This window comes from Xyrauchen texanus, chromosome 27 (assembly GCF_025860055.1).
Source record: "Xyrauchen texanus isolate HMW12.3.18 chromosome 27, RBS_HiC_50CHRs, whole genome shotgun sequence".
NCBI lineage: Eukaryota > Metazoa > Chordata > Actinopteri > Cypriniformes > Catostomidae > Xyrauchen > Xyrauchen texanus.
Genome location: NC_068302.1, coordinates 26,414,830 through 26,439,618, shown reverse-complemented (window position 1 = coordinate 26,439,618; position 24,789 = coordinate 26,414,830). Strand labels below are relative to the sequence as shown.

Here is a 24,789-nt window from a genome sequence, read left to right as displayed (position 1 = left end):
TATTTATGATACGTGCAATAAATAACAATATCATTATACATTTTTACTTAAGTATTGTAACTTTTTTAGAATGAAATCAAGAGAGGAGATGGTTTGTTCGAGTGGTTTGTTAAGTTGCCTTTCTACTCTCTCTAACGACTGTCATATTTCTCCCCCACTGGCATTCACAACCTGGTCATAGAATCATGTTACAATATCTACATTTTTGAAAAATTATTTTTATGTGGCCTGTTGTTCATAACATAGCAATTTACTGGAGAAATGAACACTAGAGGCGCTAAAACAACAATCACTTCACAATTAAAACAGCAGATTATCCGTTTATAAACATGTACTTTTCGCTCTGTTCCTCACACAATGCTATATTACGACATATAAACAATTTTACTATAGTGCATGACATATTTTAATGTTTGCATTACATAACCAACTACATTTACAACTGATAGATATATTGTTGCATATGCGATACAAAGGAGCAGGGTACGTGTCCTGAAGAGTCGACATGTAAGCCAAAATTGTCATAAAAGCACCACAAAATGACATGGTTGCTTCAGAAATTGAGTTTTTCATCTCACATTTGCTTTTTCTGACCTCATCGGTTAGGTTTAGGGTAGGGAGGTCAGTTTAAATCTCGATAAAACATTCAGCTTAAAAAACCTCATCTATTCAGGAGAACATTTCACTCGCTTTTAGCACCACACAGATGTCAGTTGACTTCGGAACTGGCCTGAGAGGTGTAATGAACCACATAATTGTATTTTGCAAAAACATTTCCACAGTCACGCAATGCTCAATAAATGGGAGAAGCCACTAATGAATTGTGATGTCAGAACACCCAGTCTCTTGAGACATAAAGCAAGATAAAAAAAACATTCAAATTAAGCTTTGAAGAAAGTTAGTAATGTTGCTGGTTTTGTGAATTGTTTTCTAAGGTTTGCTACCAAACCTTGCTGTTTAGCAGATGGATGAATACTTAATATTTACTCATTTACAGTATACATTTATAAATATAATTTAAATATGAAGGCAAGTGTCGAAATAAATGACATGTACACATTTAATTACAAATGACTTTTGTTTATATATATATATATATATATATATATATATATATATATATATATATATATATATATATATATATACACACAGAGACTTGTAGACTCTGCTTTGTTCGGGGTTTCTTTGTTTTTACAACTGGTGATTCCCCAGAGGTTTGCCATTTTTAATGATCCATGGTACATTTTTCTTGCTTGTTGTGACAAATTACTTTCAGCTTCAAACTACTCCCACACCATACACGTGCAACAGTAGCTGGATCTTATTTTCTCTGTTTACGGATATGACGTCAACATGTGAATAGGCACGGGCGAATGACGTATGCATGCTATAAAAATTTTTTTAAAAAAATAAAAAAATGACGTATGCATGCAATTTACCACGAAATATGTCCCGACAGCCAGGGCTGGATTGGTAATATGGCATACCGGGCATTTTCCCGGTAGACCGACGCACTTTGGTGCCGATCAGGGGCCATCAGGAGACCGGGACTAAGCTGAAATGAGCCTTCGCTTTTATCCAAAGATTACAGTGCACTTATTACAGGGACAATCCCCTGGAGCAACCTAGAGTTAAGTGCCTTGCTCAAGGGCACAATAGTGGCTTTAGCCTGCTACACCACCACTGTACAAACCTTGTTTGCTCACGTAACTGTCAGTTGTAATAAATTATATCCCCATTAATATACGATACGTAATAAAACATTATTTCATTAATGGTGTATTTAGCCTATATAAATAACAATATGTAACAACTGTATCTAAAATTAATAAGGGGCGATAAATAAACAAGTAATATAATACAACAGGCTGGAAAAAGTTCGTATGTTGAAACTTGACACCGGGTGTCATATACACGGAAATTGCACCATTAGGTCGGTTTCATGCTGAAGAATGTTGTCTCCACGTAAATGTAAACGATAGTAAATGCCAACAACATCATATACATGTCGAAAGGACTGAAGCATGTCAACCAAAACATGAGCTCATTAATGTCATAACATTTTTGTCTGCTTTTTTATCCAACCCTTACTCCTGGTCGGTGTCTTCCGTAAATAGGCCTATTTAGTTTATACGTATGATTACGTCCTACCAAAGTTTAATGGCGCAACCCTCATATATTTATTAGTGCGTAAATTGTGACTTAGTGCCCATTTACGCCACAACTAGCCTGTTTTAACTTACGCACAGCCGGTGCAACCTGCCCCTGATTATTTGTCTGATGATTGTCCATTTTCAGTTGTGTGCAATCCCATAATATTCGATGTCGATTTGTCTTTGTGAAGTCTTCAAATATCCATGCACATTTGTTTTAAATCGTCAAACATGTTTAAAACCCTTTATAATACTACACAAACATGAACTAAGAATGAACTGTTTTCACAAATATGAGAAAGCTTCATAAACCGAGCTGGATGAGTTGAACAGAGCGCGTGGGGAGGTGTCAGTGTGAGAATGTGCAGCGCGAGCCTTTTATTGGCGCGCGCTGTGTATACTATCATATTGTACACTGAGATGTGTGAAGCGCGTGAGTCGATCATACTGCACACTGGATGTAACAGCTAAAGAAACCCCTTTCCAGGCACACAGGGTGAAAATGGGACAGTTCAGTGTTCAACATTTAATCTAACAGGAGCAGAGTTGCTTGTAGCAGCTTGTTGCACAGAGTCTGGGTCATTGACATGGCAGTGGACGGTAATTATTTTGTTCTTATTGAAAAATATAATCATACTCAGGTCTCAGGTAAATAGATTGAGCATTGCAAGCTAGAGATGACTTGAAGGATCGGTTGTCATATTGGAAATAGTTTTTCTTTTAACGTCCTAATTATATGGTTTTAACTATAATAATTTATATAATATTTGTATACATTTATATAATATATAATGTATATATTTTAAATATAACATTAATGTTGAATAGCACTTGGCACTTGTATTTATTTGACAGAAAATATAAAGATTTCTCAAGCATATTTGAATCATCCTGGTAGACCTTTCAGTTTCAAGGATACAATTTCCTTGTATTAATTACTTAATGATTCGTGGTTCGTTTTTGAGGTATAATATTGCCCGTATGTTGATTAATCTGGTTGATTATGTTGATTCATTTTTCTGGACTTTTGTGGGCTTTTTAATGTGTGCCATACACAGTTTTATTTCAAAAGCATCATTTAAAATGACTATGTGATTTTGTCTTGTATTTTGAATGGAGTTGTTTTCTTTTACAAATAAACACAGGATTGGTCAACAGCAGAACTGCAAAAGAGGAGATGAGGGGGAAAACACCTCACAACACTGCTTTGCCTTTATTTACTTCAAAGATTAACAAAAATGTAATTAACTATAATTCCTAATTATGTTTATTTCTCTGGCTTCCCCTATGTGAGCATAAAATGACAAAATATATTGATTATTGATATTTTGTGAGGGTCTCTTGCTTGTGTAAAGTTAAAGGGAAAGTATTTTCTGCTTCTTTGAAAATTTTGTGGTTATCAAAAGGTGTTGACTTGTGATTGTGGCTTCTTATTGGAACAGAAAGTCCAGCACAAGGTTCCAGGTCTCAATATGCCCTTCAAAAACCTCAATAGTAAACCCTAATCTTCTCCCTTTTTCCGTTTTTACACAAACACACACGCATAGGCATATGCAAATACATACGACACTCAAACCTAGTGTGGTATGAGATCACATACATAATGAAACTAGCCTAATTTTCCATACTTTAGAAGTGAACTAGTTACCTGCTGAGCACTTTGTGTCATTACACTGCTTTAATGAAGGCTCACATATTCATTTTCGCATTCATCTGCATAGGTAATGAAGCCAAACAGATCTGAAGGATCTAGCTCCATATCTCTCTCTCTCTCTCTCTCTCTCTCTCTCTCTCTCTCTCTCTCTCTCTCTCTCTCTATCCCTCTCTCTCGCCCTCTAACCCTCTCTCTGCCTATCTGTAGCTCATTACTCTACACAGAACTTCACTTTTCCTGAAGTTCAAAACCCCTCATGCTGTTCAGAGAACTCTGGCACACTTGCTTGGCTCTCACTAGCGACTACATCATAAGTTCAGTCCAGTGGGTGAAGCAGGTGAGAAAATGAAAACACCTTGGCCTAGATTTAATTATATGATGGATGGAAGGATAATGGATCCAGGGGCGGACTGGGAAGAGAAACTGGCCCTGGATTTTACAGGATGGGGAGGGGGGGTTACTGTCCTTTTCTGCATATCTCAGCCCCCTTCGGCATAACTTGGTGACCCGATTCAGCTTTTCACTGCCTGTTCTCCCTATGGCTAGTCTGCCCCTGAATGGATCTCTAGTTGGATTTTGAAATTTGTCTGTGGTTGACTCTCTGTTTTCTACAGTGAAATATTCTTAGTCTTTATTTATTATTTATATATTTATTGGCTTGCTATAGACCAGTCAAACTAGACAGTCATTTTCTTGATTGGCACATGCAGTGGAATGGACCACATATGAACTTGGCACCAAGAAGAGTAGACAAATATTCTAAAATAAAAGTGTTCAAATGTTATAGGTTGAAGATCATAACAGTTATGATGAAATATGTCCTGTGACAGAAGGTTTAGCTTAAGATAAATCAAAGTGAGACTTTTTAATTGTCACAATTGTCAGTACAATCTAAATATATTGAAGTCATTCTTCTCAGTTTCAGTCTTGGCATAGTTACTGCATTTTGGCTTTGTAGGGCTGCAATGTGGTTGCGGCCCTGAACGCAGATATTCTTTGTTTGATAAATAAACAACAAAAATCTGCTGCATCTAGACTTATAGTTGGTCAAGATTACGGTTTAAGAATGGTTTAAGAGATGTTGTTTCTAGATTTAGGAGTGTAAGTCTATTTGTGCATGAATATATAAAATAAGGACAACATCTCTTTGGGACAAACAGGCCTTGACGTGATTTCACCCTCAAGCCACAGCAGTGCAACTTCTTTCTAATGCCCGTTCAGAAGTACTGTGATGAAAGACTTTGTTCATCTGTGACTCCATCCCAAATGCATTCATACAGGCAGGCATCCCCATGCTCTCTTGATGAGGATGGACTTTGTAGCCGTCTGTGAGGCTGGAGGGAACGAGAGAGCAAAAAACATCCCTTTTATCTTATCCAGGCCTCCACCTTCCAACACACATATTCTCAGTCTCTCCCTCTCATCAACTCTTCCATTTGCACACACACACATATGAAAATATAAAAAATACACACTCATGCAAATACGTTCACATGTACACACAGGCATGCACAGGGATTTTTTAATGTGCTTGTTTTTGCTAAGCCTATGGTGGTGATTACAAGCGTGAGGTTTTAATGAGCATGTATGCGCATTGTCTCTGTCTTTGTCTGTTAATGGTCTGGCCTCTTAACTCGTGGGAGAATATCTGCTGAGCCTACCCACCAAATCATTTGAAGCTGCCAGCCATGTGAAACTATTCTGAGATGGTCCACTGTATTTCATATAGAAATTTACACATTTCACTCTTTTCTTAATAATTTTTTTAATCTTCCTTGAGATCCACTGATAATACTAGTATTTTGTTTGTTTTTTGCATGAAAACTTTTACATTTAGGAATATATGATTATTTTCAACCCTGTTTCTGGTCCTCTGTCTGACTGCTCGGTTTTGGCCTAAGCGCTTAATTTAAACTGTTATGATTGGCTAACATTGTGCAGACCCTCAAATACAGCCATATTTTAAACTCAGTCGGAAGAGAATAAACAAGCTCCACAACATTATAAAACTACATTTCAGGGTTGACACTAACACACATCCAACACATCGCATCCAAATATATTAAACCAGGGGTTTTCAAAGTCTTAAACAGTAAGTTCCCCTCTGACAAAATGTACAAGGCCCAGAAACACATCAAAACTATCAAAGACATCCATCTAGTGCATGTTTACATACACCAATAATTAAAAGTAGCACAGATGTGAGCAAGAACGCATCCAGGACACATAGTGCTCAAATTACAAGACGCTGGTCAGCTGAATGAAACAGAATGGTCTCTCTTATTCAAAGTTGTAACATGGCAGAGCATTTTTTTGAAAGTGGCTCGATATACATGACAGCGGTCAAAGATGTCTGTCTAGTGCAAGTTTATTTACAAAATGTATTAGAAATAGTTCAGATGTTTGGTGTTTAGGAATAGTTAATAGGCCACATGGTCTGTTCTGCTCTCTCTCTGTTTATGATCTGAGCACTAGTGGGCAGGGCAGAGGTTGCGATGATGTAAAAGTAGGCGTTGATGTTGTTGTTGTAGAGGCGGTCATGAATTATGAGCCCCCTAGTCGACAGTAAATGTAACTAATACACTAGACTAGTTTTTCACTACAAAAAAATAAAAAATAAAAACCATTACAAGGCTCAAACCTGTGAATCATTTTTTGAATCTTTTTGAATCAATAGAATAAAATGAATCAGATTTTTTAACACCACATTTGAGAATGCGTTTGAAAATTGCTTTAGTTTGTTCGGCAGGCATCTGTGTGCACAATACATTTAGCGTTTTGTCATATTACACCACTCATCAATGGAAAAAGCAGCTTGTTACTGGAAAAATGTTGTTAAGTTAGTCGCTTCACTACATCAATGTAGTTATTTCCTACTGGTATGCACACTAAGTATTCCAAGTAAAAAATAAAGTTCATGTTGAAACATAGTTAATTTTTTTATACTGCCATGCAGGTAATTAAAAAGTCTTGCAGGAGTCTTTATTAATGTGATTTTATGTTACTTTTATAATGAAGTGAACATGCTGGCTTTCTCCAGTTAAGCAAGACTGTTGTTTTAAGGTTTTTTTTTCCGAGGGGTTCACCATTTAGCAGCTCTTAAATTTTCTGATTCTGAAAAACCAAAACCTCATATGCTTCTCATTAGATTACCCCATAGGCTACCAATGCTCTGCTGTTTTATCACCCTGTGACACGCTAATGCATAATTCTCCTAAACTTTGCTGACTAGCATCTTGAGGTATTATTCTGGGAAGAATCCAAGGCGCCCAATCAACCGCAGGAGATACGCTGAGCCAAAACCCTAACCTCTTCTCCCGAAGACACTATGATGTCATGAATAGTGTTTTGTAGCTTTTAGTCCCTGTCAATTACAGTAGCTTTGAAAACATTTGTATGTTCTCGTAAACATTGGCAAAATTAACTTTTAATAGTGCACAGATGTGTGGGGGGTCAAGGAAAAATGATTGGGAATCACTGCTGTATACAATTTAGAATTTAGGTCATAAAAGCTTTGATGTAACGAAAGAGTTCTGGATATTAAGAATATGGACTGAGCCCTTTGTCTCGCCCAAACTTTCTGTTTCAATAGGCAATATGGCAACATTGGTCTTTCTCTTTTTCTATTTTAGCGGCCTCCAGTTTCACTTTCTGTCGCCCTGCGGTGGAGTACAGGGCTCTTCCAGAGGACTTTAAGTACCAGTTGAGGCGCTGTGCAGGTGGAAACCTGACTTGGCATGAGGGGCACAACTGCAAAACAGCAGGTGGCCGCACGGTCAAACTACTGCAGCAGCCTGGAACCGAAGGACTGCAGGTGAGACCAGGGGCCGTTTTAAAGAAACTTCCTATATTAAGTCTAAAAGGGATAGTTTACGCAGAAATGAAAATTTTGTCATTATTTATTCACACCTATGTTGTGTTCCATGCAAGAAAGAAAGTCATTCAGGTTTGGAACACACAAGTTTGAGTAAATGTTGACAGAATTTTCATTTTTGGGTGAACTATTCCCATAAATTCAAGTTAGGATTCTGAAATCGCCGTGGTTACTAAATGTTTATTCTAGATTTTGGAATTTTACATGTGAGACTCCAGAGCCTGATCTCAAAACAAAATTTTAAAGATATAACAGTCCATGTGAATGTGAACCTATAACGTCATATGATAACTGTTGGATGGGTTTAAAGGTCACATTTGCAGCATGAGGAAGATGTGCAGTCTTCTTCTTCTGATTAAATAATGAAGATAAGACCTAACAGAGCTAGGTGGTTTATTATCTATTCCCTGTATCAGCTTCAAATGATCACCATTTTATACTGTCTCATTAATATGACTTGAGTACCGAAGCTCATTTTAGTGTATATTCATATGGTTTTAAAATTTATCACAAGAGTAAATTTAGAAAGACCTTGATCTTAAAAATAATTTGGCAGCTGTGAAAAATTGCTTGTAATTTTTAAGTTGGTTGTGGAAATTATAGATGTTATACTATACAGAACTAATGCTATGGTAGCTTTCAATTAGGCTTCCATAGTTTATTCATAAAAAAGTGTCATTAGAGAATTTCTGTTTGTGTGGATATAATCTATGGCTGTCTACTGTTGCATTATTAATACTTGGAAATGTTTCTCGCCTTTCAGAAATGCACTCTATAGAAAGCTGTCCATTAAAGAAAGGTGCTCTTTCTTTTCTCCAACCATCCATCTTTCAATCTATCCATCTAAAAGGGTTCTTAGTTGGTAGGGAATGAGTAGGATGTTGTTAGGCCAGAGGGTAGAGCAGAGAGTGGCCACGCCAGATAGAGTGGCTTTAAAAAGCCACGGTGGGCCTCAGGTCACATGGGCACTGGCTACATACTGATTTGAGCACTGAGAGTAGAGATAAGGAGCGTAATGTGTGTATTCATCTTCATTTGATCTTCTACATTAGCATATTAATGAAGCAAGCACCTCTAGTCTGGTTTGCAGAACCTCGTGGGTCAAAGTCAGTCTCACCCTGCATAGCTGGACATCTCACAGATTTTACGACAGGTTTGCACATGCTAATTAGGCCAAAACTTGATTCATTTCAAGCGAGATAAATAATATTATCTTAATGAGTTTGTGTTCTGACTTTAATTAATGTTATTCAAAAGTAATTACTTAAGGCAAATCCCGTGTTCTGTGGTCATTTCCATTTTCTTTTCCATTTTTCCTTTTCTGGTTCTAAATTAGTTTTTTATCTCCTCAATGAAATTAACCGAGGTGCCATCCAGTTGGAAATTCTGTGTAGTTCTTCTTAACTATTTTACTAAATTAAAGTTGTACCTACATTTTTTATAGGAACGCTTTTCCCTGAAAATAATACTTTTTTTCTTAAAGGGAACCACATTATCACATAGGAAATATGGCTGGGCTATAGGACGATGTATTAATGGATCGATGATATCTGACAAATAACCCAGTGCCGATTGAAACATTCATTGATAGCCGATGTTTCACAACATAGGGAAATTACAAAAGCATAGATCTGGGAATAGAATAAAATATTAAATAGGGTATAAATTAGCACCAGCCAAATGCAGGTAGCTTATATGATGCAGGTAGCTTATATGATGCACATAGCGAGCAAACTTGCTCATCTCCTGCCACTCTGGCGGGCTTACTGTAAAACATTTTGGAAAGACACATGACATGAAGTGCTGTGAGACACAAAGACCCCCTTTATCATTATAAGAACTGACAAAAGAAAAGACATCGATGCGTGTCTCTGATGCACTGTTTTTTCAGAAGCGTGCAGCGGGAGCTAGATGTTTAGATTGCTTTATTTCCACAAAGCGGTTTGCACTTAAAATGCATTGTGATCGCAGCTCTAAGTTCACTTTATATACATAGCCTATATCCTACATGTGTGATTAAATCATAAAATAATACAAAAACGTTCACAGTGAGCCTAAAATTATTATTATTATTATTATTATTATTATTATTATTATTATTATTATTATTATTGTGTTTACATTTATAATTGTCTACCTGTTGTAGACAGATACTTGCATGACAGCAAATGGAAGGGTGGTGATATTTTTTTACCACTTCGTTATTTTAATTGCTTTTTCGTTTCACTTGAAGTGCAATTTGAATTTAGAAATATCTTTGGTTTAAGATTTTCGTGTTTCAAAAAATAAATGTAATTTTTAGAGTTCAGAATTCAAGAATATTCACCAATCCCTCTGCCGGGGGGGTTGACGATGTAATTGTATATAGCAATATTTTTTAATAACAATGTTTATTAACCCTGAAATCGAAACTTTAGCTGAATTACTGACAAGTTGTATCCCACAATTTTTGCATCAACTCAAATGTGTTCACCTTTCTCTGTGGCGTGAGCATTTTGTGAGACACTTGTTCTTGTCCCTTGGAAACCAGGAAGTAATTGCCAGTTTTGGGCAAGCTACTCAAAACATTTTGCAAGCTAAGCTACGAACTACTCAAAAGAAAAATGAGTTAAGCTAAAAACTACACTTCAGAGAAAGTAGCAATTACACTACAAGCTTCACACCAAAAGTAGTTCATTTAAGCTACTTCATTGCACAGAGCATACTGTCATAGGCAAATCATCTAGAAGACTTATTTACATAATGTTTATCAAAGCCATAGATCAGCCTAGTACACTATAGTGCAATACAGTATGCAGTATGATGCAATATAATATGCATCTAAAAAACATGTAAATTCATATTTATGCATGCTATACAAACCCATCTGCTCAAAATGACAAATCACTATTTCTAAATTTTATTTTTCATATTTATATTATTACCTCTACAAATCCATGTGTTCAATATGAACAATAACTATTTTTACATTTTATTTATCATATTTATACTAATACCTCTGCAAACCCATACCCATTTGAACATAATTTCCTTTGCACATTCCTGTATAAAAATTCTTTACATATACTATTCATCTTATCCTGTAATTCTATGTCTAGGTATTGTATTTCTGAAGCTTCTGATCAGAGGTCAAATTCAAGCATCTGGGCAATAACAATTTGATATCTGGTGGTATCAGAAGGTAATACCATGGTACTTTGAGATACAATTACCATATTTATGTACTATTCTTTATTTACATGGTGCTTCAAAGTACTTCAAAGTATACCATGGTACTACCATAGTAATTTGATATATGATTTCCACATTCATATACATTTGAATGCACATGGTGCTTCAAGGTAATTTAAATAATACAATGGTACTACAGTGATACTTCACTACCTTATTTGTATACCACTGTATTAACATTGTGCTCCCAGGTAATGTTAGTGTGGTGGGGGTGGTGTTGTTTGGCACTGACTGGAGAGTGAGATCAGGAGATGAGAATGGTAAGGATCATCACCTGGCAATGATTGTCTAACAGCTGTTTGTCATTGCAGTGAGAGTGGAGACAGGCTTTAAAAGTGAGCCAGACGCCAGTCAGGAGGGGAGAGATTTGCACACAGCAGTGTTTTGATGTGTGATCATCATTTCTTGTTATGCTGAAGTGTGATCATCATTTCTTGTTATGCTGAAGTGTGATCATCATTTCTTGTTAAGCTGAAGCGTGATCATCATTTCTTGTTATGCTGAAAAGCATTATTTGAGTTTTGTGAAGCACTGAAAAGTGTGGTAAAATAAAGACCCTTTTGAGTTGGATCTCACCATCTCCCACTTCCTCCCTTTCCCTAACTGTGAACATTGTTACAGGTACATGTCCAAAAAACATGGTAATGCTATGGTACTTTTGTTTTGTTTTTGTGTTTTCGTGTAGGTTACTGTGTTTTTATACTCTTTTGGTGGTAAAATCTTTACCTGCAGTGAACTTAATAAAGACCTTCTTCATCACAGGCAAATTTCAGGATGCATTTTCAGGTTTGGTTTCCATTGATTGTAGATCCACTGCAACCAGCATTATCTTTATTTTCCATATTTAAAAATATTCAATGAGCATGTTGACAAGTAAGAGTGTGCACCAAATGATTCAGCGGCGCCGATTGGGAATCACGAACCAATTCAGACCGCTTTGTTATAAAGTGTGACCAAATCATTGTTAATAACCAACTCAGATCATCGATTAATTTGTGAGTCGAACATCTTTAGTTCTGATTCAAAACTGGCTAGAGTAAACACAGGTAATGTACGCATGGTGTAGCGGTGTAGCTTTTGTCAGAGCTACGTCACTACCTAATTAATAAAATAGCTTCGCCACTGAAAAGCTACTTGAATTTAAAACTAGCAAAGCTACCACCTCGCTACTCAGAAATGTAGTTAAGCTAATAGCTTTGCTATTTGTTGCGAAGCTACTGCCTATCACTGGTAATTGCATTCACGTAAACAATGGTGAGTGTGATTCTGAGGTTGCATTTTCGCTCTAAAATTGTATTTACTCCACTGACGGTTAGGTTAAGGGTTGGGGTTTGGGTTAGGCCATATGGTAAATAAAATATGCTTTCCTGTTGACTGTATTACATTATGTACAACTGAAAATACAACTCGCTTTTGGCGCCACCCTGTGGACATTTCACCTCAACAACACTTCCAGCTTTGGCCACTGTGGACAGTGGTTAAAAGTTTGGTAAACAGACTGATTTCAGCAGATTTTTTTATTTATTTAGACTTTTCAGAATGCAGAAAGGTCCTGAAACCTTATAATCTGGGAACATTAATGACAGAATTGTTTACACTATAATATTAACATAAATATATTAGTGTTAAATCTAAATCATTCACAAATCCTGAGCTTAAGTTTATCATTTTGACAGAGTAATTGGAAGCTGAAAGCCACACTATAGGTGAACCTTTTGAACTTTACATTTAAATTTGTTGCATTTTGCTGAAACAGACCTGAGTGGGAAGGTTCAGACTGTTTTCCTTTGATTTTCCTAAAAGTGAATTCATGATCAAAAGCTTGGCATGATCAGAGCTCTGTGTTAATTTAGTGCTCATGTAAAACCCTTAACAGGAGCTGATGATATTCTGGCTAACCTCTGCACTCTTTTGGCCTTAATTTAAATACTCGTTAATGAATGGTGAACTTTCTTAGCCTCTTCCTGCTGTGACAGGAGAGAGAAACAGTGAAGCTCTATTTCATCCTTTCCCCTAATGGTATCATACCCAAATGCTTTGTTCATACCATCTACACTTGTTAGTATTTTCCCTAACAATGTAGGTTTGCACAAAGTCGTTTATCCCTCATATATGAAAGAGACACTGACATCTCGCCACACAGTGCGCTCATCTCAGAAAAAATAGAGAGAACATAAAAGGAAAAAATTGAAAACAACCCTTTATAGTTTGTATTTCCACTTTATTGTACTAACGCCAATCTTCAGATGTCTATGTGAATGGAACATAAATTAATAATATTGTAAGTTCAAGTTGTGTGAATTCCTCTCACTGACAGATTCTATGATGCATTTTCTCTCTTTACCATTGTCTTTAGGGATGTTCTAGGGACAAGCACTGGGTTAGGCTTTCCTACAGTATAAGACTCCATCCAATGTCATACAGAACAAAAATTAAGAAAGAAAGGGCTAACTTGTCATTTAAATTTGCAAAGCTTGACAGGTCCTCTTAACCTAAACCTTTTAAAAGCCACAAACAATAGACTAAGAACTGTTTGCTAGAGAGATGTGCACAGGTTGGGACTAACAATTCAGATGGACATACACTCATTGACGTGCCTGATAGTGTCAGGTTCTCAGGGCTTTATGTATGAAGAAGAGTCATGCAGCCATAAACCTCAGTGCACTTATGCCTTCCAGAGAGCATTAGAGACAAAGGGACATTTACCGGGAAGATGCGCGTCTAACCCAAGACCAACTAAATGGAACATTCTCCAGTTCAGCCTATATGTGTGCGTGCATACATGTGCACGTGTGTGTGTGCTTGTGTCAAGAATATATAGCATGTGTGTGATTTTCTGCTGCTGCAGAAGGAAGAATTCCCCAGTGCCCTCAAGGGCAAACACAGCAGTGAGATAAAGTAGAAAGTTGCCTGAGGGAGATAGAGAGGGGGAGAGAAGTAGAGATGGGGCAAAACTGTGAAGGAGAAAGGAAATTGAAGAGGGATGATGTACAGATGGTGGCAAATGGTTTAGAAAAACAAGATAAATAGTGGGAAATGTGAGAAAATGGAATGCTGTGATTTTCCGGCTGTGATGGTTGTGTTGTGTTAATGAAACAGAATATACAAGACTATAAGCAAAGTGCTGTTGCCAAAACAGAGGCTGTTCACTTTTTGATATGATATGCCATTCAGTCAAGTAAAGATATAATGACTTTGGTGTCACAGTAAACAACAATAACAGATTGTACTAACACTAAATGACACTAAATGTGGATGATTTGCTTAAATTATCTCTTTGTGAGCTTTTACAAGCTTGATTAGTGATTATATAGATGTGTGTTTGTTGAAGGTCAGACAAATTATATTGGAGCTCATGTCACCCATGCAGCCATTGCAACAAATATGAATCACTCTAGAACGGTCTTAGTTTATATAGCTCAATTTGCAGAATCATGGGCGTGTCCAATTGCCAGCAAATCAGATGGCTGTGTGAGATGAAAATATCCATCTTAATCTCAGCCGGTGCATGACGTGGAACGCAGTTATTTTTTGATATGTGGAGAGAGGTGTTTAACATCATAAGGCAATGCTCACTAAAAATGGAGAGACAAGCTGTTCAGTGTTAGGAATGTTTTAAACAGTTGAACATTCAGGCATGGTTCACTGTGAAAAATATTTTGTCAGTTAACCTAAAAACAATTCTTCATTGTAGTAAGACCCAAATTAACTGGTTCAAGTCAAATAAATTGTACACACTTTATATTAGGTGTCTTCAACTACTAGTTAACCACCCCAGTCCTAAACCTAACCTAACCCAACCCCAAACCTTACACTAAACCCTAACCCTAACACTTAACCAACCCATACCACAAACACAGTAGCAGCAAATGTGAATCTTGTGAGAATTTTGCAGAACAACATGTAGTTACACAATAAGTATATTGTATTGTATGTATTTTATTGTTAGCATGTAGTAGTTAAAGACACCTTATATAAAGTGGGACCAAAAAATTGTTTAATATGACTAAGTCAACCTGACTTCATTGAGCTATTCTAATGAAAGACATTTTTAAGGATTAAAGGAGCTACAAATAGCTCCTTCAATAGTTTGTTTCACCCAAAAATTAAACTTGTGTCATCAATTACTCACCCTTATGCCATATGACTTTCTTTCTTCCATGAAACTCAAAACAAGATGTTAGGTAGAATGTTTGACTGTTAGTCACTGTTCACTTTCATTGCATTTGTTTTCCATGCAATGAAATTGAATGGAAAAACAATGATTAACTCAATGTTAGCCTAACATCATCTTTTGTATTCCAAGAAAGACCAAATGAGAGTTTTGGAACTACACAAGTGAAAATTACAGAATTTTCATTTTTGAGGTAACTATCCCTTTAAGGTGAAAACAGCACATGTTGACTTCATACCCCCTTTCTCATTTATAGTTACGTTCAGGTGAATCTCACCCTGTTTACCACACCAGTCCCACGTTGCCGTCTCTCTCCAGGCCAGTGGTTCTGTGGTCTCAGCAGGATGTATGCAAATGGCTGAAGAAACACTGTCCACACAACTACTTGACCTACGTGGAGGCCTTTTCCCACCATGCAATTACAGGTATGATATCCTATGTAATAAAGACTTTATGACCTAATAATTATAAATTAATGCCATACATTTTAGTAGACTCATGTATTGCATCATAAAGAGAATACAAGCAACTGTAAAAGCCATTATGACATCATAAAAAACCTTCCATTATCACATGATAATATTGTGAACAAAACACATTTAACACACCACTGTGAACAATTCTACAGAAAACAAAAGTACATAAACACTATAATGCCAAAGCACTGCTTTTCCAAATTATTCTTTTAGGACATCACAATATGGAAATCAATATTCATAACAGCAGACATATCTACAATATAGTAACAAAAAACAGAATTTTGAAACATGTTAGTCACTGTTCATATGGAATTATATACATATAACCGTAAAAGCATGGACAAAAATCTTACATAATTGTAAAGAGAGATCAGAGCAAACTATCTGGAGAGCATGTTTTTAAAGGTACAGCATGCTCAGCAGGTAGAACAATCCCTTGATACTAACACATCAATCTCATACATTATGACAGAAGCTTTACCCTTTGAGTTGAAGGTTAGCCAACCTGTACTCTTCTGCTTTCACAAACATGCCATCAGTCAAATCTGTTACCACAACTTCTCCTTACTAGAGAATTACTGGAAAATTCTCTTACCATTCATGCATGTATGTTTGTATTTGTTTAAATGTGTGCCAACTTGAGAAGGTGGGCTCCAATGGTTGAGTCTTGGTTCTTTCCCAGGGAGATTTTCCTTGCTCCTTTTGTCCTTGGCTTTATCACTGGGTTTTTTTTAGGCACTATAATTTGTAAAGCTCTTTGAAACAATATCTATTGTGAAAGCACTATAAAAATAAATTGACAATTGAATTGCTCTTTAACTACTCAATCAATTCCCAGTATTACCAGCATATACCCAATAAATTCTGTTTGAATTAAATTTTAAAGAATGCATGTGATTTTATTTTTCTCACAAATAGCCACTTTTTGTTTATGCATAATTAATCCACTTACTGGCCATAACCTATCCAATGACACTGTTCTAGCTGAAAATTTAAAAGTTACATTTTTGCTTGTGTTGTTGGAGCAAATGGGAACGCAAAAATAACACAGGACCAGGGCATGACAGGAAATTAGCAGTGTTGGGTTGTAGGATCACAATTATTCAACGTATATTCTTAAGCTGCAATCTTTGTTAATTGTCACCAATAGTTGAGTTTTGTATCCGTGCCTGGTTGAAAAGTGACATCAAACATTTTTGATGTAATCATGTTATTGCATACAGTTCATTTAGAAAGTATTCAGACCCCTTAATTTTTTTCCCCACATTTTGTTATATTGAAGAATAATGCTAAAATGCTTTAAATTATTATTATTATTTTCACATCAATCAACACTCCATGCCCCATAATGAAAAAGCTAATTTATTAAAAAGAAAAAAATGAAATATCACATTGACATAATTATTCAGACCCTTTGCTAGGACACTTGAAATTTAGCTCAGGTGAATCCCATTTCTCTGGATCATCTTTGAGATGTTTCTACACTTTGATTCTACACTATGATTTACCACCTGTGCCAAACTCAATTGATTGGACATGATTTGGAAAGGCACACACCTGTCTATATAGGTCTCACAGCTGAAAATGAATATCAGAGCAACAACCAAGCCATGAGCTCAAAGGAACTGCCTGAAGAGCTCAGAGATAGTATTGTGTAGAGGCACAAATCTGGGAAGGGTAAAAAGATTTTTGGCTCCATTGAAGGTTCCCAAGAGCACAGTGGCCTCCATAATTCTTAAATGGAAGATGTTTGGAACAACCAGGACTCTTCCTAGAGCTGGCTGCATGGCAAAACTGAGCAATCAGGGAAGGAGGGCCTTGGAAAAGAGGTGACCAAGAACCTGATGGTCATTCTGGTTGAGCTCTAGAGATCATGTGTGGAGATGGGAGAATATTGAGAAGTACAACCATCACTGCGACATTCCACTGACCTGGGCATTATGGCAGGGTGGCCAGACGGAAGCATTTCCTCAGCGCAAGATACATAAAAAGCACCTAAAGGACTCTCAGACTGTGAGAAACAAGATTCTCTGGTCTGATGAAATGAAGCTGAATCTGTTTGGCCTCAATTCCAAATGTCATGTCTGGAGGAAACAAGGCATAACTCATCACCTGCACAATACCATCCCAATGGTGAAGCATGGTGGTGGTATGTTTTTCAGCGGCAGGCACAGGGGGACTGGTCAGGGTTGAAGGAAAGCTGAACACAGCTAAATACAGAGATATCCTTAATGAAAACCTGATCCAGAATGCTCATGACCTCAGATTGGGCTGAAGCTACACCTTCCAACAGGACAATGACCCTAAGCATCCAAGACAATGCTAGAGTGGCTTAGGGACAACTCTGTGAATGGCCCAGCCAGAGCCCGGACTTGATCCCAATCAAACATATCTGGAGAGACCTAAAAAGGGCTGTCCCCATGCCCCCATCCAACCTGATAGCGCTTGAGAGGATCTGCAGAGAAGAATGGCAGAAAATCCAATTTTTTCATTTTAATAAATTTGCAAAGTTATCAAAAAATCTGGTTTTTGCTTTGTCATCATGGGGTATGGAGCGTAGATTTATTTGAATTTTTTTTTTCTTTTTAAAGTATTTTAGCAGAAGGCTCCAACATAACAAAATGTGAAAAAAATGAAGGAGTCTGAAATATTTCTGAATGCACTGTACATTCCTTCCTCATTGATTGTTTAAAATAATTGCATTTCAACACGCAGTGTGATATTATAATGTATTTATTACAGTAATTTTTTGTGTTATGGCAGAAATTACCTAGCCTGCACTGATTTTAAAGTAAAATTATTTATTGACAGTATTCTATTGTAACAAATTACTGTTAAATCCTGATAATTTTTTTACAGTGTAGAAATGTGAAAAAAGTCCATTTTAATTTATTCAGTAAATTACTTTTAATTAAAATACTTTTCTGAAACAAAGATTCTCTGGCCCTACTGATATAATTTATAATTTTATTATTTTATCATATATTTTCCTTGGTTTGGAGGGTAGTCCCAGATCACAAGTGGTCAGGGCTAAATTTAAGTGTAAACGAAGTCTGAAACTTGTTATGATACAACGTATGGAGGTAGTCAAAAACATATCGCACTTGAGGTGGAAATGACAATCCATCGTGAAGTAGTCCCTGACCACAGTTAAGCACCACCCCCTCACCTGTCAATCAACCTCTGTGCTAAAACAAGAGTTTAAACTTTGCTGGTTACCTTCTGCCTTAACAGGAAATAACCATCCGATCTGAAAATTTTCAGAACTTCACAGATCTTCTTAAATGTGTCTGATATCAATGTGAAGTGACACAGATGAGAAGCACACGCATTTGATGTCCGAACACACCCTCGAAATGTGAAAACAAATGGTCACAGGACACGCATTTATGTGACGAGGTGTAAACAGCAATGTGTCTCGTCTGACATGTGATCAGATTACCAAAGACTGATCATTATACCAGGTGTTAACGGGGTCTATGTGAGGATTCTTGGACTGCAGTTCCATCCACACTGTCCTTGAGCTGTTTCCTGTCACTCCTGCTCTCTAGGGAGCTCTCTATTCCCAACTATTCCTCTCTTCTCTTTATAGCTGGACACAAAGCATCAAGATCACAGACTTGCTAAGCGAGAGCCAGAAAGAGAAAAACGGAGAGAGACAATGAATTTAGGGAGTCTAAAAGAGATGATATAAAAAGAAATGAGACATACAGTGTGCTTTTTCTGCAAGGCTACAGACCGAAGTGTTTAGAGCCACAGTGTGAAGCTCAGATGGACAAAAATTGGGGAAATAAACCCAGGACGGCTTGTGCCCTCAGGCAGCAGTTCCACACAGCACGTTACCATAGTCACACATTCCATCCTGCCTGCAGAGATCACTGGGAACAGACTATTAACCTTAGGGGGACTTGCGATGTTGTAACTTGTTTATTGCAGCCAGCAAAACTGTTTATACATTATGCAGAGGATACAGAACTTGTGTGTTTCCAAAGAGCACTTGCCAATTAAAATCTTTCTTTCTCTGTTAGGTCGTGCTCTGTTGAGACTGAATGGTGAGAAATTAGAAAGGATGGGTTTGGTTCAAGAGACCCTGAGACAAGAGCTTCTCCAACAGGTTCTACAACTACAAGTGCAAGAGGAAGGGCGTAACTTACAGCTGCTTAGCAGAGGTGTGTGTACATCTGTAGTTCATAAAAGTTAGCCAAATCTGACAAAACCTTCCTTTTGGAGAACTTTTTTGAAGTTCTCAATTGGAAAATCGATGCATGAAGGAAGCAAATACTTTTATTCTGTTCAAATTATTATTATTATTATTATTTTTTTTTTTTTTGTGGAACTGTTGTGGTTAGTCTATAGTTTTAGTGTTATATAAAAACAATTGAACTCTATGGTGTCCTTATTTAGATAGCTTAGTAAACTTGTGTGGGGAACAGGTTTTGTAAATCCTGAAATCATCTACATTGCGGGGACCAGACGACCACCAGTGTTGGAGGACTTCTGATTACAAGTATCTTCTGTAATCTAATTGCTTTTAGTCAAAAATTACGTAACAATTCTTGTAAGGCGAATTCAGTTCCTGACTTTAAATTAATGTCATTACTAAGCACGTAAGTATAGGTTACACAATTTCTAAAATATTTTAATGTAAAATACATTAATTGTGTTCCTATTTGTGATTATTTTGTGACATTTGAAGGGAGTGCGACCCCCAAAAGTCATCTTAAGGGAGAAATGTGCTGTGCTGAGTGTATAACTTGTGTGCAACAATGAACAATGAGGAAATATAGACATTATTTTGAATTTGTTGAGCTGAAAAATGTAACTTGAAAGTCATTAATAATGTGATTACTTTTCAATGCAGTTAAAAGTAATTTGATTACCATTTGTAGAGAATGTGGATTACTTTGTGGATTACTTTTTTGAGTAACTTACACAGCACTACAGCCATATGGAAAACAGCTAAATACAGAAAAATAATTAAATAAAATGTTACAGAATGGTTTGCGTGAGGCTTAGGTATACAGTCGGATTATAGGGTTAGCTCAATATAAAACCAAAATAAGTTACTGGAAAGTTCCCACTATATATAAAATAAAATGTGTGTGTGTGTGTGTGTGTGTGTGTGTGTGTGTGTGTGTGTGTGTGTGCGTGTGCGTGTGCGTGTGTGTGTATGCAAGATGGAAAAAGCATGGTGATGTGACATAACAGCCACTATGTGAGAAAAAAAAAAATGTAATTGTCTTTTGCCTATATTTCTATACACTATATTGTGTGCATTTCTGTGTGTATATAAATGTGCATTTATATACAACAACTGAAGAACTATTCAGAAACATTTTATATTAATTCAAAAAACATTTTTATCCATTTCTTACTCTTTTTCACTTTCCCCCTCTTCTCCAGGGCTATCTGGAAACCTGTCATAGCTTCAGCCATGCGTGGGGCAGCAGCTTCATCCCCATGCTAACCAGCACTCAGGGTTGAGGCCAGAGACATTTGACTGTAGCTGTCAGGGACTGGGACACTCTGAGACACAGGGACAGCTTTCAGTTATACTGTTCTACCCCATATTCTTTTTACACATTAGAAAACTCAGACCAGATGAGACTACTAAATGAGCTTCCATACATGACTGCTGATTTACTGTATCTACCCTGCATCTGCTTCAAAACACAAACATGTAATGCAAAGGAATCCTTATATCTGAAGAAGGTGGACCCAGTTTGGTGTACCAAATGTCCCTGCATTTTGTTGCAAAAATTTGATCTGTAGAATTAAATCTGGATGATCAGATGACCCAAATACATTTTGCAAGACATTCTACAATGATATGGATGAGTAATAATACAGTAATAAACAGGTTTGCAAACTATTTTCCTCTGAAATGTGACCTTGCCAGACGTGTTGTCCACAGAAAACTGGTTTGCAAAATATTTTCCTCTGAGATGTGACCTTGCCAGACGTGCCCTAAAACGGAAGACTGTGTGGTGTTATATAAGGAAAATGTATTCTGTCGAATTCCTGCAGGTGTTGTGGGATTTTTTTTTTTACATGAGAGATAGACCTTTAATACACAAACCTGCGGTTCTATGTGAACTCAGTAAAACATCAATTGTGCCACCCAATTCTGGTTAGGCTGTACAGTTCTTAAAAGGAGCTTAGAATATGTTTGCATCATTACAATTAGTTACTTTATAACTTAAGTTGATTTTGTTTCTGGGAACTAAGAGAAAAAACATTCTAAACTAGTTCCCCACATGACAAGCTCCCCAACAGCATTGACATTGAAATGATAAGTATCTTTGGCCACAAAAGGCTGTGATTATGCTGTGTAAATTACAAAGCACTGAGATTTGTAGATGACAGATGTAAAGTTAAGGAAAACAGATTACATGCTGCATCATTGATGCCTAAAAAAAGGCTCAGGTCTGGACTTGCCTGAGAGACACTTCAAATAACCTACATCCAAGCATCAAAGATGACACAGTGTGAGAACTTTGCAAGCTGTATGAGACATGCAAAAACTGTGTAAACTTTATTCTGATGTGTTATTTTGTGAAAAGAGCTTGATAGAGTAATATTTAATGATGATAAAAATAATAACTTTGGTCTCATTACACTACTTGGATTGTTTAGTTTAGTAAACTATGACTCATCTTGTGATAAACAGTATTAGACCTAAAGATGAATTGAGGGCAGAAAAATTCTTCTAATACTGTAAAGTGCATTTTACTGCTTTCAGATGTCATTTAAGATCTTTACTTTGAACAGTTATAATGAAAGTTAGTGTTGTAAACAAATATTGTTTTCAGTTTGTTGAAAAGAAAATAGCTTTGTCAAGAAAGAACAGACATACAAATCGTTCTCAACCATGGTTTAGGTGACGCAGTGTGATTTTACCGGAGGGTAGGACTGCATTGCTGCCAGCAAAACATTGTAGATTGCCAGAAAGCTTTGTCACGTAGAGCACATTTTCCCATGACATACCAAAAGATAGTTTTGCATAATACCAGACATATATGTATGTTTTCCAGTCAGTTACAGACTGTTCTAATTGATCACAAATGTTACATATTTAATTGATTTGTGATTACAATTTAAAGCAAAGATGTGCATATACTTATGTGTCATTACATCCAAATGATTTTGCTTTTTACATTTTACATTAAAATGATTTATAACATATTGTGCTTGTCAGGTTGTTTATGATCGCTGTGAAATTTGAAAGCTTCCTTTTCGTTTGTGTGTGTTGTGGGAATTAGTTCTCTGATCACAATACTCCAAGCAAATTGGAGTTCAGTTCAAGCCGTGTTTTTGTGCACCTTTTGTTTACAATAAAGTATGCCTTTACAACTACTGTACTCTACATTTTCAGAACAATTTTCTTTTTTTAATGATGTGTTAATATGTTAAGACTAATTAGTCACAGAGTGGCCTGAAACTACATTTCACACAATACAGTTTTCGAGGAATTAACAGCTGTTAAGATTTGCCGCTGTGGGGTTTGAGTGGAGAATTCTGCTGGAGTGCTGGAGGATAAACTCCATCAGATCGAACAGTTAACACAGATGTATCCTTTATTCTACAAAAATGTATTAATAAAACTGGTAATAATATTAGTCAATACGTTTTGATGCAAGGACACATGACATTGTCTTGACGTGTAGCCACATTGACCCACAAAATCAATTAATGTTTTAGAGGCATATGTGCATGGTATCAGTTTTTCAACGTGACATGATTAATTTAATCCATCAATGAAAGTGTCTAACAACAATGCAGTTACTTTGATTAAGAGAGTCCTAACATGATCCTAACATGGCCCCGCCATGAGGGGAGCCTCTCCATGTAGAATTAAACAGCATTTATAAGGTTACTGATATGACTGGAGTCCCAATCTCATGTGAGTGCTCATGATTTTGTAAATATGTTTCAAAATTACTTTTTAAAATGTACTTTAAAAAAGAACGTTATTAACTGTTCTTTTATTTCGTTCAAACCGGAAACTAATGAAAGGAGGCTGCGGAACGCCGGAACCGGAACAAAAAAATACTGATTCTGCTTAGAATCAACCGAAATGAAAAACATTCAGTTTTAAGTCCCTGGTTTTTATGTCTATTTGTTATCGATGTATTTTCAGAGAATCATTTGAGACTTAATTTAAGCTTAAATTAAACATGACTAAGATCTCTCAAGTCTTTGAAAGAGCTATGAAATAGCAAACTCTGTGAGCATTAAAATATGCCTTTTCTGTCTCTCTCTCTCTCTTTCCTAGTTCTATTAATACTTTGCATCCACATGCGATCCTCTTACTCGAACAAACCCACACACTGGACAAATGAGTAGCCATAAACAAAAAGAAAAGTGTGAAAGTTTTGCTTCTATTCATTAAAAGCTTTGGTGTAGACATTAGTGGTCAGGTAATGTATACATTAAGGGTTATGGTAATAAAACAGAGGCGCAAATCCATGTGGAGTCTGCAGATCTGGCCTGTTTTTGCCTGTGCATTCAGAATGGTATAATGTCTGACCTCTACGTGACCCAAGCTTTGTGCTTCAGCAGTGATTATTATCTGATTTATCTGTGCTGGGCTGTTTGAACTGCTGTGAGTATGTGACCTTTATTGCTTAAATGGAAGATGGTCATGAGGCTTTCTCAGTAGCTGATATGAGCACAATGCATTTATTTATTAAAAAACCTGATAACATGTTTCTCAGCAGCTCCTTGCACTTTTGGTCAGTGTTTTTAGTTGTTTTGGATGCTATTTAGCGGTCAGTCGATATTGGATTTTGCCATTGCGTTAACTGAGGTTGTGGAAAAGCCGATAACTGTAACACATCATAAGAAAGTGTTCAGAAATCACAAATGCCCCTAAGACAATGGTCAGATGTGCATTTTGAGTTTAGGAAATCCACCTCTGCCAAGCATATAAACGTTTGCATTTATATGCATATCAAACCTTTAACATTCAGGTTTTCTTAAGTGCAAATTTAAAATGAGCATAAAAATTGTTGGATGGAAAGCCAGAAATGTTGGCATAGTTAACAGAACCCTATTTTACCAGTTGAGCTACAGGGACACTTTGACAAGCTTTTCTGACAAGGAAAGCTGAAATTTAACTGAATCAACTAAAATGTTCCCCAAAAAGTGTGAACAACAGTGAAATAGTCATTGTTTTTGCAATTCCGTTTGATGTTACTATTGGTACAGAAATTACACAC

At 36.6% G+C, this 24,789-nt stretch overlaps 1 protein-coding gene across 1 annotated transcript; it reads left to right on the top strand.

Moving 5' to 3' along the window:
- The first annotated feature begins 2,587 nt into the window (after positions 1–2,587).
- Positions 2,588–22,903, top strand: LOC127621226 (sterile alpha motif domain-containing protein 10-like). Its single transcript, XM_052094734.1, has 5 exons — positions 2,588–2,756; positions 7,443–7,624; positions 15,346–15,514; positions 19,597–19,737; positions 20,972–22,903. Exons 1-5 carry the CDS (start codon positions 2,744–2,746, stop codon positions 20,992–20,994), a joined length of 528 nt encoding a protein of 175 aa, XP_051950694.1. The 5' UTR covers positions 2,588–2,743; the 3' UTR covers positions 20,995–22,903.
- The last annotated feature ends 1,886 nt before the right edge of the window (positions 22,904–24,789 follow it).